Source organism: Equus asinus, chromosome 12 (genome assembly GCF_041296235.1).
Source record: "Equus asinus isolate D_3611 breed Donkey chromosome 12, EquAss-T2T_v2, whole genome shotgun sequence".
NCBI classification, from domain to species: Eukaryota; Metazoa; Chordata; class Mammalia; order Perissodactyla; family Equidae; genus Equus; species Equus asinus.
The window spans coordinates 15,666,638-15,683,204 of record NC_091801.1 but is presented as its reverse complement, the minus strand read 5'-3'; the positions used below and the strand labels follow the sequence as shown (position 1 = coordinate 15,683,204).

The following is a 16,567-nucleotide window of genomic DNA, read 5'->3' as shown; positions in this document are numbered from 1 at the left end:
TCAACTAGTAAAAAGTCAACACCTTTGAATAATTTTTTATAGAATTAACTCAAGTTATTCTATGATGTGATCAATGAGGTTTTAAAAATAAGTCACTGCATTCATGATTAGCTTGTCTTGTCTTTTTAAAGGGCTCTATGGGACTTTACTGCTATCCAAGTTTAGCAAGAATAAGAATAAAAAGTTCAATGGAAGCTTCTTGTTCAGTATGGAAGCAAACAGTGTAAACTGAAAGGAAAGGAAGAACTTTTAGCAGACTTTTCTAAATCATCCAAAAGGAGACAGGAAAAGAGCTGGGAAACAGAGAGGCAACTGCTTAGAAATTTCAGGGACGACATTAAGGTAAGCATGTTGTTGCCTAGAAGATGTGTAAAATATGCATTAATTAAATACATAAGTTAGCTATAAAAGAAAATTAAGATCACGGAGGAAAAAGCTGCACGTTATCTTTCTGTTTCTTTAAAGAAATAGGAGACATGAATTTAAGCACTGCAAAGACTTGATAGTTATTTATAGATAACTCTGGCAAAAGATAGGTGAAGTCACTTTGAATATTAATGTTAATGTAAGCACTTACTTTTATCAATAATTCAACTATTAATTGAATATGACAAGCACACAAATATTAATGTTTATGATATTACACACTTGTCTCTTGAGACTGACATTAAATAACAAATCAATACGAAGAACCCTAACAGGTCACCCACTGTGGTTTCTCTGTGGCACCTCTCAAGAATTATCTATTCATTAACGATTTGCTATAATCTTTCAAGTCTTTATTCTTTAAAAGTTGTAGAATATCTATAACACATTTATATGTCTTTCAACATTTTGTATGTATCTATTGATTTATTTTAGTCAGACTCAGAGGTTTTCAAAGGTAAAGACATACATATGCACCTGTGTTGCACACAATGACATAAACATATATTCATACACACTCCCACACACGACTGACAGACACCACACACGCACACTGACTTCAGTCGTTCTGAAAGTAAGACCTGCACTCAGAGAAAAGGTGGGACCAGAGCTGAGAGACGGGAAGGTACTGTGCTGGACCTGGGGACCCTGACGGGCCCCAACAGTCCTGCCAGGTCTCCTGTCCTGCCCCAGTTTGCCAGACTCATCTGGGAGTCATGCAAAAAGCTGTGAGAGAGGGAGCCGTGACCCAGGGCAGCGGGACACTGGGGAGAAAGGACTGTGAGAGGTGGTGGGGATGGAAGTCCAGTACCGTAGTTTGGAGGAAATGGAAACTGCTGCGCATTTGCCTGGGGGATCCGGGGGTTGCTCAGAGTTGCTGGTATACCACTAGGAGCCACCATGCTTGAGGTCATATTCAACCCCTGTCCTCTCATCATCAAAGTTCGCTGCTGAACTTGCTGTTGCTGATGCATGTGTCTCTGTCGAAGATGCTGGTTCAGGATTTCCCTCTGTCTCTGGGCCAGCATCTGTGCATTAATAGGCGCCTGAAATGGGGGGCAATACATGGAGGGAAACATCGGGGGTAGACACAGATTGAAAAACTGTACATTAGAAATAGGAGAACAAATGCTACTGGCTCGTGCAAAATTATTTGGAAAATAAAATTACATGCAAAGAACATTTCAGAGTTGAACAACAGGTGGTTGAGAATGTGAGCTTCTGAGTTCTAGAGAGAGGATGATTATTCCGAAATGTTGCAATGACTTCCATGGATAAGTTCAATGTTAATATCAATTAACTCGGGATTCACCGTGAGAAGACACAGTTAACTAAAGGACCTCACAATGATCCAGTCCTGTCTGTAAGAAGACTCTGTGATATAAACCTTTAGGATGGCAATTTAGAGTCTCATTTAAGGGACATTCAAGTCTAAAAGGAAACAAAATCACTGTGCCAAAGGGTGGCTTGAAGTACTTCAGCAAAGGCAGAACAGAGACAGGAAGAAAGGAGGGAGTGTAGGGAGAGAGAGGGTGATCGAAACATACAAAGAGGCCAGGACAGAAGCGGGGGGAGGGGGGGGGAGGGAGGGAAGGGACACCAGTGCTTGCTGTCAGGAGGTATGAGGCTGTTTATGGGTCCAAGCAATATACAGTCGATTCTCATTATTCATGGATTCCGTATTTGTGAACTTGCCTACTTGCTATTATTTATTTGTAACCCCCAAATCAATATTCACAGCACTGTTGTCGTTTATGGACATGTGCAGAGTGGCTAAAAATCTGAGATGCCCAATGTGCACATTCCCACTGAGGTTAGAACAAGGTGACATTCGGCCTTGTTGAGCTCTCATGCTATACACAAGCATCCTTTCTGTGGACTATTTAGTTCCACGATTTTCCACATTGTTGTGCTTTCTGTTGGTGATTTTGCTGTTTAAAATGGCTCCTGAGAGTAGTGCTGAAGTGCTCTCATGTTGCTAAGTGTAAGAGGCTGTGATGTGCCTTATGGAAAAAACGTGCGTTAGATGAACTTCACTCAGACATGAGTCACAGGGCTGTTGGCCTAGAATTTAATGTTCATGAATCAGCAACACATATTGAATCAGGTGTCTTGAAGCAGAAACACACATAAAACAAGGCTATGCACTGGCAGACTGATGAAAATGTGGTGGCCAGGGGCTCTCAGGAACCAAACCCTCCATTTCTCCCAGGAGCAATGGTTCAATATTCGCTAATTCAGCATTTGCAGTAACTTTGCAGAACACAGTGGACGTGAATAATGAGAATCGACTGTACCTGGCAATAAAAATTGCAGTGGTTAGAAGGCAACTACAAAAGCAATAGACTACGTAGATAACTGAAGGACACTATACAGATCCACTGTTTTGATCCGGATCTTATGGCTGCTGAGTTACTGTAAGCAGGAAATCAAGGAGGAAGAAATGAAAAGAGAAGTTAAATGGATACAATGAAAACTGATGGCTGGTCTGTTCCTTACCTGTGTTGGGACTCCAGGCCTCAGAGTCAAGTTCACATTTGAAACATTGCTGATTTGATTCATAAGCGGCTGGCGATTCTAAATGCACACATATAGGAATCAATACACTTTTTAAACAGAATGTATTTATTTTCAAATCACCTTTCTCAAGAAATCACCCTCCCAACCCAATATCTGCTTGCTACCGGATACTGAAAACACATGGTTTGCAACTGAATTTTCTTATAAAGCTAGTTATCAGTGAGGTTTCCCATTGCTTAGAACTGAGAAATTATTTCGGACAGTTTGGAAAACATACTGCTTGCAAGGGAGAAAGGGAGTAGAAGGATCAGAAAAGAAAACCAAGAGGAAGACCGGAAAAAAGGCAGGTACACATCATTCAGGAAAGTGAGAGGAGATTTTAAAGCCTGCAACATTGTTATTTTCTACAGAACAGACACCTGTCTGGCTCATTTCAATGAGAACATATTTTCCTGAGCTAAACTTATAATCCACAAGGCAATATCACGCCACCACCATTCAGCTAACAGTGACTATTTTGTCATGAGCCAGGACTAATGATAGGAGCTACTGTTGTCTTGAGTGCTCACTTTGGGCTAGAAACTGTGCCAGGCCCTTTAAACATACACATATCGCCCTTGACTGTACCTCCATTTTCCTGATAGGAAAATGGAGGCTGAGAGAGCTCACGGTTAGGCCGTTAGTAAAGAACCGAGCTAGGAAGTAAAAGGACAGCTGCTCTGTGCTGGAGAGAAGGGAGTGGAGGGAGTGGAGGAGAAAGGAAGGAAAGAAGAGAAGTAGAAAAGAGTATGAACATTGCAGGATCATCTTGGGTAAGTTTTCACCCTCTTAGAAAGGACAGAATGAGATGTAATAAGCACAACTGCTGTGCCATGTCACGCCAATCTTCCCCATGTCCCTCCCACCATGCCCCTGACTTTCCAGGTGCTGCTGAAGAACACACCTGCTGTGCTTGGAGGCGATGCTGCAGCTGAAGCCTGAGTTGATTTGGCTGATTCTGCACCAGGCCCGTGGGCCTGAGGCCAGGTCTGGGCTGCATTCGGAGAGTGGCGTAACTAGGCCGCTGTCCCATGGCATGAAAGTTGGGATCTTGCATGGGAGTATAGCCGCCCTGGGCCATTTGTGCCTGAGACGCGTACTGCTGTGGGAAAACGGGGGCCTTCTGCTCCAGCATGATGTTGGAATCCTGACTTGAGAACTGCTCTGGATCTACTGCTTGGCTCTGAAGAGAAATCCCCCAGACAACAAACAAATAAATAAACCACTAAATGTAGCAGAGTAAATAAATACAAGGCTGTTTTTTCTCATGGCCATATATTTGATGCTTTTTATACTGCACTTATCACACAAAGGTACTTTTAGCTTGAGTCTACTGTTCTTCCTAGGAAATGCCTCTTTGTTCAATAGCTCCAGTTACAGGAGGTAAGAAGCAGGCGTGGGGCCTGACTCCCAGCAATACTTCTCCCAGGGAGGAGAGAAACAGCTCCCGACTCCAGAATGTTCCCTACTTACTCCACCCATCAGAGACTGACCTGCACTTTAAGTTGCAAACGTCCCCTAGAGGTGGTTAAGCTTTATGATTGATTATTCATACCTGTATAAATCATTTTAATTAGATAATCGTGTTGGTACCCAGCTGGGAGCAGCAGTGTTGCGGTACCCACCACCATTATTCCATTTTGCAGATAACAAAACTGAGACTTGGAGACGTGAAGCACACTGTAACCAGCCCAGCTGGCTGGTAACTAGTGGGTTCCAATCCAGTTGTGATTTAGGACCTGAGCTGCTCACATCAGGGGGATAGCCTGTCTTTTTCAGCTGTTTCCTGTGGCTGTCAGAATCTCCTACATGGCCCCCATTTTGCCACCACCTTATTGCCTACTAGATGTATTTAACGTGTTTGTCATTCTTGACTTCTTAGGGCTGCCCCATCGATCTGGGTCAGAATGGGGCAAGAGTAGAAAGTCCAGAACTTCTCCAAGGGGGAACATCTAGACCCGGGCAGCCCTACACGCCAATGTGCAGAGCAGGAAGGTGCACCAGCTCATTCTCCTCTTCCTTCTACTTCTAGGAGGAACTGCCACAACCTTCCTGACATATAGGAGGGAAGGACCCAAAGCAAAAACACCTCTCTGGTTCTCCTCAGCCTTGTAACTTCCTATGCCTTCCTCAAACCGATCTACCCAAGTTCAAGCAGGCGCCTGGGGGCCCCCAGACTCCTGGCTCAGATCAGCGTGGCCCTGAGGTCGACCATGGGAACTGGGCCCATTACCCTCTCCGTGAGAGTTTTAAAAATGAGGATGGAGCCTACGGGCGGGAAACCATTCAGTTTTGAATTACTGTTCCCTCTACATCTGCAAAACTGTCTCAAACTTTAAATATCTGCCCATCTTTAACAGAGAGAAAATTTAATTAAGTAATTTCCACTTGTAAAGAAAACACACAACTCTGATGAGTATAAAGTCTGTCTGTACTCTATATTTCCCCTGACTCCACCTAATAATCATATTTCTATAATTCAGTTTAATATGATGATATTAGAATGATGGTGGATTTGATAAGACAAAATGGAAATAATACAAATCAATGAAAAAAAAAGACTAAAAATATTAAATGATGAAATGACACCAGTTTTGACAAAACCAGTGCTACAAGTCACTCAGCAATCCCCAAAGATTACATTTTTAAATGTCACTTCGACAAAACTCAAGGATAACAATACTGAATGCTAAATTCTCACTACCACGAAAGGCGACCAAACCAGCCGCACAGGAAATACTTCAGCTCCATTTTCCTTTCTTGCTTTATTTCAGGTTATATCATGTAACCTCGAGTCATTTCTTTCCATTGTGCTGTTCTCAGTATGAATTGACAAGTCTTAACTCCCACTTAGGTCTGCTGAACTGTAGGAATTATGACAAGACTATTTTAACGCTTCAGAGAAGCCTCCAGTGACTCTGCAACACCTTCTCACGGAGCCTCGTGACACGTCACACGTCCAAGAAGTAGATGGGACGCTGGAAGGTACTTCTCAGCAATAAGGAATAAAGATGATTCATGCCGAGAACCGAGTTCCACAGCGGCAAGACTGCGATGGTTTTTCCTAGGTTACTCTTTATCCAGTAAACCAGGATGCCTGCCTCACACGAATTTAGCTGAGCAGCCTGATTCAGAAAGCGTTATGCTATTTCACGAGACCACGCTAGGTTGTTGGTTGTATTATTGCTATAAAGCACTTTTAAAGCCGAGAATTACTTTAAGTAACCAACTAATTACACCAGGAGGAGAAAGCCGAATAAGGGGACAAAGACTGGTCAACTTCCTCACATTCCCATTTATGCTTAAATCTCTCAGAAGTTATTATGGGCTAAACCCACACAAAGGTCAAAATGGTCAATGAATTGCAGCGACCACTAAAATGACTTCTGCTAATTCATACAAAGTATTCTTTTAACACAAAGTGCTTTTTATCACTAGCCCACAAACGTGAGATTAACACGGTGACCACGGAGGCTCGTTTTTTAGATGAAAGGGTTCCAGGCCGTCAGGGCAGCAACATTCTGCTCTTGGTTTCTCTGCTCTCTGCTCCTTGCATGTCCCTCCCTGTCATTAAGTGAGCTGGACTTGAGTTTCTCCTGTCAGCTCAATAACCCAAATGATATGTAATGCTCATTCTCAGTGTTTTCCATTCTCGGGCAACAGTTTATATGGGAGTAACAGGAGAGAAAGAAAAGAGAGCTAGCTTGTTATGAGATAAAAAGTATTCTAAACAGGGGACTGCAGAATTTCTGTGAACAAAAGAAAATGGACACCTTCGTGCCCATGAGAGCGCTCGGCCCCACCAGCTTCCCTAGGCGCGCACCTGGCTGACCAGCTCGGGTATTCCCAGAGCTCTGTCAATCTCCTCCAGGCCATCGAAGTTCCGCAAGGCCAAATAGAGCTGGTCCAGGAGGGCGCCCTCATCACTCGGCGACTCCGCGGCAGGATGCGGACACAGCAGGTCATCCGCAGAGCTGCCGAACGGCTGCCTGTAAACAGACAAACTTCATCTTGGGCGTATGGAAAAGCGAGTTGATTACAGAACATTTTTTCTTCTTAAAGACAAAAGTATCAGTTGACTTCCAGGGTCTGTGTAGTAAAATACTGTTCTAGCCGGACACAGAACAAAACGACAACCCAAAACGATAGATAGGCTCTGTTCGGGGCCTACAGAGGAGGGACACAGACCCAGGCATCTGATGCCTGATACTCGTTTTTATTGCCCTCCACTTTAAAGCCGCCATGGGTGAGGCTTAGAAGGGTTAGACCATTCGCTGGAGACCACACAGGCAGATACTGGGAAGCTGGGACTCCAACACAGACCTGTATGACTCCAGGGTCCCCCTGACCACTGTATTTCCACAAATCCACGCTGACGCCTCAAGCATATATGTATTTACTTTGCACTGAAGTAATCAAAGGACTTTGCTGAACGTTAGTAGGAAAGACCAATTGATTGAACAGTTTTATTTCACATGAGGCAATGATGACCCATAAAAGCTACATTAAGTTTTTTGAACACAGTTGTCACTAGACTCAACTGGGCTGGACTCATAGGAAATTTCTTAGCCATGAGTAAGCAGGACTTGTACACATTTATTAAAGCCCTCAAGAAGTGTGGCTGTTAGCCTCCCGAATTAGTCAAGAAAAGTAGATCATGAAGATGCAAATTATATTTGATATTATATAAAGTAATAGGTGATAAAACCATAACACTAAACTCCACAACCTATGGCATATACAACTCCTATAATTTAAACTAATTGACAAATTGGGGGAGCTTTTTAAAAAGAGCTTCTGAGTTACTTTAATACAAAAAGGAGAAATGCTACTTGTATTTCACCCAAACAGTCTAATTTGTACTCTTAGAGTTACTATATGATGTTTTGGAGAAAATAAAAGTTTCCAGATAAGTAACCTCATGCTTAAGCAAATGAGAACAGATTCATCAAGGGATGAAGTTACCTACCTAACCCAGTTTAATATGCCATGTTTTCTAAAGACAGCCTAAGATGCCACTCTGGCCTGGAATTCTGAAATGCTGGGTATTAAAGCCAATAATTCATTTCAAATAGTTATAACACAGTGCATTAAAAACAACCTATGCTGTCCATTGATCCCTAGTTATGTGTAAAGAAAACACTTAAGTGTAGCCTCGAGGACACTCCTCTCTGCTGTCCCTGCCTCCAAGTCCACATGCCCACGGCCCCGAGGCATCACAATCTGGCTGTGCAGCCACAACCACGAGCCAAGGGGTGTGCTACGCTGTCCACCGGTCACGGCCACGCGGTCCTGCATTGCTAAAGGCATCCACGAGCACTCTCAGAGGCTCACGCTCTCGTTTGCGGGCTCTTTCTCCACCCGCCTCTTCTCCCCATCATTGCTTTGGTTCCCAGGTAAGACATCCTGGGAAGAGGTTCCCCACCACCTTCCGGCTTGTCTCCCTTCCACACTCTCCCAGAATTAACTTTGTAAACACAAATGGGATCAGGTCAGCCCACTACTGCTGCACGGAGGGAGTGGGAGGAAGGAGCAGATGCCGAAGAGCGACAACAAGGAGGAGAAAAACCACAGGACCGCATGTCACGGAGGCAAAGAGAGGAGGAAATTCCCTAGAGGAGAGGCCAACATTTGGATGTGGTAAGTTTCATGAAAAAGAGTTCCGTTGGCCAAGAGTGGATGTCATCTATTTATCGGATTCTCTGAGGCCTGAGACCTCCTTCCCCAAAGACGCCAGCTAAGCGAGGCATTAAAGTATTTTCTGTCTAGCTTTATTTTAGAATGTTCACCTTCTGTTTCGTCAGAAGCTTCATTCCTAAACAACCACAACCCCCCACCGCAGATCTCTCCAGTGACGACAGGCTAATGTGAAATCTCCTTTCTCTTCTGACGCGAGCCAGGCTGCAGACTCCCCAGCCCGGCATCTGCCTGAGACCCAGCGCCAGGGGAAGGGGAGGTGCTGGCTTGTGTCTCGGCAAGACAACTCCACCCTCAGAAAGATACCTCCAAAGGGTTACAGGAAAAAACTAAATGCAAATGTTCATTCGCATTTAAACGATTTCCTACATAATGCAACAACTCATTTTTGTTACATGCTTTTCTTTTCTTCTTTTAATTAAAAAATGAAACTCATCTATGAGAGAGATTGAAAAGCAGACGAGTACCTCCAGGCCTTCCCATTTTGGCCGAGTTGGACTCTAGAGACGTTCCTGCTGACAGTCTCCCTTCTCTTTTTCTACAATGACGCCGTCAAGTTCCTTTTCCCAAAACACACTTTACTGAGCGGATTCAAAATTCTTATTTCAGCTCTCCCAGGAAAATGTCTAAGTCCCTGGGAAACGGTGGGGTGGCGGAATTCAGGGACACACACACCCTCTTTGGTAAAGTCTAACCTTTCCAAACTTAAAGCCTACAATGTCCCTGTGAGACCCAGCCACCCTGGGAAATGGATCTTACTCCAGAAGATGCCATACACGGCACCATAATGCCAAGACTTATGACTCCACACTTCCCACTCTCTTCCCCATCTACAATTCTATCTTCCCATCAGGTCCTGATGTATCCCCTTCATAGCCACTCTTGACCACCCCCACCCCCAACTCTAGCACCACCTACTGTGCTATGCTGAACTGAGATTGGCATGCACGTTAAAAACGTCAACTTTAGACTGTACCCAGAGAAGACATTTTAAATCTCTTTGTTGGCCCAGTACTGGAACTGCATAGGTTCAGTAAGCTTCCAGTTGGTGAAAATGAAAGGTTCCTGTTCTAGCCTGAATATCATACCTTATACCCCAAGAAATACATTGTGTTGTGGCTTGGTATCATAAATTTGGGCATATCAGGAGTTTTATCATTTCCCTTAGAGACATCATAATATGGTTGGTTTATAGAAAAAATATTGATCCAGACCTCCAATTCCAACTTTATAAATGGCCGCCAACATAATGAAGAAATTATTTTCCAACATTTTGGGCAATTACAAATATAGTTACAATCCAGATGGCGTCCGACAAACACATTATTAAGACAAGGATGAAATTCAGAGGAATAAGGGAAGAACACACAGGCCTCAGGCTGGTGCAAAATGGTAACACACCAGCAGAAGAAAAGATCCATCATCAACAGAAACCTCATTTCATGAAACCTACAGTTTTTATGGACTAGCAGGACATTAAGGATGGCAATAAGAAGGGGAATAAGGTTAATTCTGAGCTCTTGTTTGAGAAACCATACCATTACCACACCTTCTCAACATGTATTTTCAAAATTCTGGAAAAAGTAGCAGCTACTACATGATGAGAAATCATCAGCAAAAGAAATTTTCCTCTTAGACTCATTTCAAACAAGAGAAAATGAAATTAACTCAAATTATGAACTTAATGTGAAAGCAAGTTTTTCATGAAAGGCAGCTACTGTATTTCAAGAGAAAATAACTTTTACAAATCCAATAGAAATTTTCAAAAAATCATCTATAAATTTTGGGCTATATTTTAAACATCTCTTTTACATACCAGATGAATGAAGGGGGAAAAACACAGTGGAACTACAGAAAATGGAAATTCAGCTATAAATAAATATGTGAATATGTTAGAGATTTAAGGGCTCAGCTTTTTTTTGTTTTTGAAATGTGTACATAAACTAATGCTGGGTTAATAAAACATTAAAATACCTATTCCTAAATAGGTAGGCAGTAAAGATATAAAATATTAACGGTGATACTTATAAAGGGGATAAAAAAAGCATGGCTTTTCTTTTATTTCAGAAGAGAGATGTATTTACAACTTTGTTATCCATCACTTCTGAATTTCTATGACAACAAGATTACCATAAAGTTGGTCATAAATTTCTTCCAAACGGAATTATTTAAAATAAAAAAAGTGGGATAAGTGGCTGGAAAAACTGAAATAACTTTAAAAGTGGTGAAAATGTTTTGCTTTGTCCACACAGTTCTCATACAAAGAAAAGTGACAGACAGTAATGGAAGCAACAAGAGAACAGGGGCATCGCTGAGTCACAGAAACTCACACAGCAAACGAAGCAAGCTTATTCTGTACCTGGACCCAGTACAAACTCTGGAGTTCTTCCATTTTTGTTTTAACAGAACTCTCATCTGTTTGGGTAATAGTGAAAATCCTAACTTTGGGCCTAGTTTTCCCTAGAAACTAATCTTTGACATTTCACCCAAAACAGCTATCAGGTGCTGGATTTAACTGTTGTGCTGCATTTTTATTATGTGCAAGTTTCCAGGGAAATGGATGGGTTTTTAATATACCAAATAAACAGATTTAGAAAAAGCCTAACACTCACCAACACTGTGACATTAGACTCGAAGAGCTGGAAGGGCCCTGAGGAAGTATGACTACAGTGCTCACGTGCGCCATGCTTGATCCCCAAGCAAACCCAGCCACGGGGGCTACACACCCAGCGCAGCCAGGGCAGCGAGCGCCGCACGACTGACTGTGGTTCTTCTGCTTGTTTCTCTACTGCCTCACCTCTACTCAAAGCACAGCAGAGGAGGACCAGGGGTGCTGGCATCATCTGGGGCTTGTTAGAAATGCAGAATCCTGGGCCCCACCCAGACCTGCCTTTCAGTGAGGCCCCAGAGGTGGTTCATAGGCACAGTGGGGTTTGAAAACACTAGCTTCTCCCCTACGTGAATGGAATACAGCTGGCAGCACCCTTCCTTCTTCATCGCCTTAAACCAGTTATTAAGCAGTTTCCCTGATGTTCTTTTTTTTCTCAGTGAAATTACCAGCTCACTTTTTCTCCCATAGCCTATTGCTGAGCTCATATTCATCTTCTGCTATTTTTTTTTTAAACTTCATTGAATCTTTTATTTTGTTATTAGTGCAGTTGAGCAAATTTCCAACTCCTAGCGCCTGTGTACAGCAGAGGGGAACTCAGCCCGGTCTTTCTGCACCATCCTCTCCTCTTCCGGCACTCTATCAGACAATGCTCTGCTGCGATGCACGGGGTTTCCATGGCCAATTTTTTTAGAAGTGGGTGGCCAGGTCCTTCTTCCTAGTCTGTCTAGTCTGGAAACTCCACTGAAACCTGTCCACCATGGGTGACCCTGCTGGTATTCGAAATACCGATGGCAGAGCTTTCAGCATCCCAGCAGCCACGGTATGACAACCAATAGCTGGGAGGTGTGGGTCTCTGACCAGGCTGGGCCGTGGTGGTGAGAGCGCCCAATCTTAACCACCACACCACTGGGGCTGGAGGAATCCTTTATTAATCCCCTAAGATACAGAGAGGAAAATGGACACCACACGGTAATGCTGAGCTATGCAATGCCGAATAGGACAAAAACATTCCATTTCAGAGTAGAACTTACTCCAAAATCTGTATTTTTTAAAAAAACAAATAAGAAGCTCTGGAAAGGTACTGAAATTTCAGAAACCCTGTTGACTTCCATCATTTGTGAATTTGATAAGAGTATTACATACTTTTGGACTAGAATAATCCCCAAAGGTCAAAACGTTCACTCTGCCTCACTTAGCCTCCAGCCCACCTACTTACATATCAGCCTCAAGGCCAAATTCCCCCAGTTCCAGTTTTCTAAGAAGTTTACTTCTTGGAAAACATCGTCCGCATCCTTTGAGTTCCTACACTATCTCTTGCTTAGGCTCCTAACCGTACTCCTGCCTTGGGGCTTGTCACCCACCCCATCCTGCATGAGCAGCGCCATCGCTTAGGCCTCAAGGCCACCTGTGCAGCGTCTGCTTCCAGTGCTCTGCTTAAAACCAATGAGATCATGCATGTAACACAACTGTATGTTGGCTTTGCGGGAATAAGAGAAGTCTCAAAGAGGCAAACACAAAACAAAACAAAAAACACCCACGAGCTGAAACTTGGACGTCCCCTGAGCCACTGGTACCAGGTGAATCTTTATCCATAAAGCAGGGGAGAGCCGGGGCTTTGGGCCACAGCCAAGTAAAAGAGCCAACCTGAGACTGCCGGCCGGAGCGGGGGGAACCCGAGTAGGGCCCCTGGCAGAGATCACTGCAAATCCTCTCTTAAGAAAAGCGTCCTCAGTTTTGACCCCAGGTCTTTCATTGAGCAAGATCAACGATGAACTCTCAACAAAAGATTACCAAAATACTCAGGGAAACAGGCCACCATGAGGGAGAGTCAATCACTGGATTTCAAACTTTAAGAGATTAGGATATTGAATTATCAGATAAAGAAATTTAGAAAATAATGAGGAATATAATGTTTAAAGACATACAGACAGAATCACAAAAATAAGCAAACAATAAGAGACTATGAAAAATGACCAAATAGAACTTTTAGAAATGAAACATATAGTTGGATTAATAGCTAAAAAGATAATTAATGAACTGAAATACAGACATGAATAAATTATCTTGAATGCAGTTCAAAGAGACACGGAGAGGGAAAATACATGGATTAAGAAGCATGGAGGGCGGAATTTCAAAAGATCCAATGCAGAACGAGAAGGTACAGCATGTCTGATCAGAATTCCAGAAAGGAAGGGCAAAGAAAGTGGAGGAACGGCTGTACATAACGAGGTAACAGCTAAAAATTCTCCAGAATGATGAAAACACGAATCCACAGATTTAAAAAAGCACAACACACACCAATACCAAGCAGTATAAATCAATAAATCCACCTCTAGACACACTGTCGTGAAACTACAATGCAGCAAATACAAAGAATATTTCACAAGCAATTAGAGAGAAAAGATCACCTACAAAGAAACAAAAATGAATAGACTAGTAATTAGAACCAAAAAAATCCTCAATCACCCTTGATTATATACCACTCTGTTTTTCAAAAAACGTTTTCAACAGCTTAATGAAAAGAGGCTGAATTCCCTAGAGTTTGGTATTTGAGACCCTTGATAAATCTATTCTATTACTACTCTTCCAGCTGATTTTATTTTTTTAAATGTGGTAAAAATATATATAACATAAAACTAGACTACTTTCTGTTACTCTAAACGTATCGTGTTGCTTCTGTAACATCTAGGCCACTGATCAGGCTGCTTTGGCCAGATGGACCGGCTTTTGCCATCTCTGCCTCCTGAAACTGCACCTTTTCTTTAAGACCCTGAGGCCTTCCCCAACCACCCCAACTGGACAATCTCTTGAAATACGGTTTATTTCTTATGGCATTTATAGTGCACGCTACCTCATATTACAGTTATCAGTGTACATATTTTACTTTCCAACTAAATTGTCACTTCTTTAAAGGCATGCTGTAGATCTGATTTTTGGATTTCCCCCTCCCTGGCACCCCCCGGCCGGTGGACGATACAATTTGAATACATGACAACTGGTCAGGCACCAACTATTCAAAAGGAAAAGATTCACTTCTGGCATAGGTCTAAATAGCCTCCAGAACTCACGGGCCACTGCTCTGTTGGATCTCCTGGGTGCCCAGGACTCACCTGTTCTGGCTGGCAAAGGATGCCTGGTCTATCGGCAGGATGCTGTCAGGCCACGGGGCGGTCTGGTTTGGAGGAGCTTGTTGTTGGCTATACTGAGGTCCCCCCATGTTCATCTCTAATTCAGATGGCCCTGACAAGGGAGAAGAAAAGCATCCAAAAATCTTACAACTTGTAATCAAGGAAGTATCTATTTCTGCTATGTAATATGTGTGAAATATCTGGTTTACAGAAAATGAAAAAGACAGAAGCAATAATAATTAGGTGAAAATAGGGGGCCGGCTCCATGGCCGAGTGGTTAAGTTCGCGCGCTCCACTGCGGAGGCCCAGGCTTCGGATCCTGGGCGCGGACATGGCACCACTCGTCAGGCAGTGTCCCACATCCCACAACTAGAAGGACCTGCAACTAAAATATACAACTGTGTACAGGCGGGGGTTTGCGGAGATAAAGCAGAAAAAAAAAAAAAAAGATTGGCAACAGTTGTTAGCCCAGGTGCCAATCTTTAAAAAAAACAAAATAATTAGGTGAAAATAATGAGACAGAATTTTTGTTCTGAGACAGAAACAGAGGCAATAAATATCAAGGCTCATTACCCAGTTAACGGAATATCTAGACCAGCAGGTCTAAACCTCTTACACTTAGGACCCTTTATATTCTTAAAAAAAAAAAAAAGCTTTCGTTTATGTGGGTTGTATCCTACTGATATTTACTGTGTTGGAAATTAAAACTGGGAAATGCAAAAATAATTATTCATTAAATAATTAGTCATTTAAAAAGCATCATAATAAATCTATTATATGTTTTAACATAAACAAGATTTTTTAATGAAGAACGAAAAAAACCCATTTTATTGGCATTGTTTTACGTTTTTGCAAATCACTTTAATGTCCAGACTCATAGCAGAGCCAGAATCTCTTACCTGCTTCCACATTTCCTCTACTGTGATACCATACAGCACATGATTTCTAGAACTCTACTGTACGGTGAGAGAGAATGAGAGTGAAGAAGGCAAGCGTGTCATACTTTAGTGTTATTATGAAAATAGTTGGGCCTCGCAGACCACCTGGAAGGGCATCAGGGTCCTGGGCCATGCTTCTGAAAAGTGCTGGTCCGGTCCACTTGCTCCTGCACTGTTATTAACTACACTTCAGAGGCCCAGATGACTCAGATGGGCTCTTTCTTAGAAGTTCATTTTTAGAAGTTTAAAGCTAATGGACGATATGAGCTTTTTAATCATTTTATTGTTATCATTATTTGTAGATCTGCCTTCCATTACAACAGATAATTTTCTGATGATTTCCTGGCTTTTTCGAGTTTATTAAAAATTGGAGAAATTCAGCTACATAATAAAGTTTGGAGAGTCCTATTTTAAGCTCGTAAGCCAGGTGATGTCCCTCAGTGAAGAAAGGCTGAGGATAAATTAAATTTCTGGATGTTAGGAACTTATTATGATTTTTAAAAGAACGAATCAATATTTAAAAAATTTCCCAGTTTAATTTTGCATGGAAATCTGGTCATTTTTAGTATTTTTCATGCAAGCCTCAAATTATATGAATTTATGTTTGGCAACCACTCAACTTGAAGTACATTTTCTGTAGAAAGGTAATATGAATGTTATCTCTCAGAAACAACAAGCCAAATTGAATTGCTGAGCAATTAAATAAGTAGGTAAGAAAACTGACGCCAGAGGTAGGGTGAGAATTCTGCATTATCATGTCAAAACACTCCTGGCGTCTTTCCGTTAATGATTTAGCTCTTACTCATTGTGCAATATCTAAATATATGAAAAAGTACATAAACATTAACTTATCTGAATTATGCTAATGTACAAGATAAGAGGAAGGTTAATATGTCAGTGATTAATAATCTTGAGCATGAGTTGCATAGACCATTAACTTTTTAAAATAACAGCTTTATTGAGATATAACTCACATACGATACAATTCACCCATTTAAAGTGTCTAATTCAGTGGGTTTTCGTATATTTTCAGAGTTGTAGAACCATCATGACAATCAAGTTTAGAACATTTTCACTCCCCCGAAAAGAAACCCCATGAACACTGGGAGCCCTCCCCACCCCCCCGGACCCTCAGCCCTAGGCAGCCACGAATCTGCTTTCCCCCTCCATGGATTTGCCTGTTCTGGACATGTCATGTAAATGGTATC

At 42.2% G+C, this 16,567-nt stretch overlaps 1 protein-coding gene across 7 annotated transcripts in view; it reads right to left on the bottom strand.

Annotated features, from left to right (window-relative positions):
- The window catches only part of NCOA2 (nuclear receptor coactivator 2), a 268,109-nt gene that overhangs the window by 14,626 nt on the left and 236,916 nt on the right, over positions 1–16,567 (bottom strand). For all 7 annotated transcript variants that reach the window (XM_014862661.3, XM_070481100.1, XM_044780309.2 and 4 more), the window contains 5 exons: positions 14,404–14,533; positions 6,809–6,974; positions 3,890–4,168; positions 2,926–3,003; positions 1,238–1,472 (listed from right to left, as the gene is read on the bottom strand). In XM_014862661.3, coding sequence (XP_014718147.1) covers positions 1,238–1,472; positions 2,926–3,003; positions 3,890–4,168; positions 6,809–6,974; positions 14,404–14,533 — 888 coding nt within the window. The remainder of the gene's footprint in view (positions 1–1,237; positions 1,473–2,925; positions 3,004–3,889; positions 4,169–6,808; positions 6,975–14,403; positions 14,534–16,567) is intronic.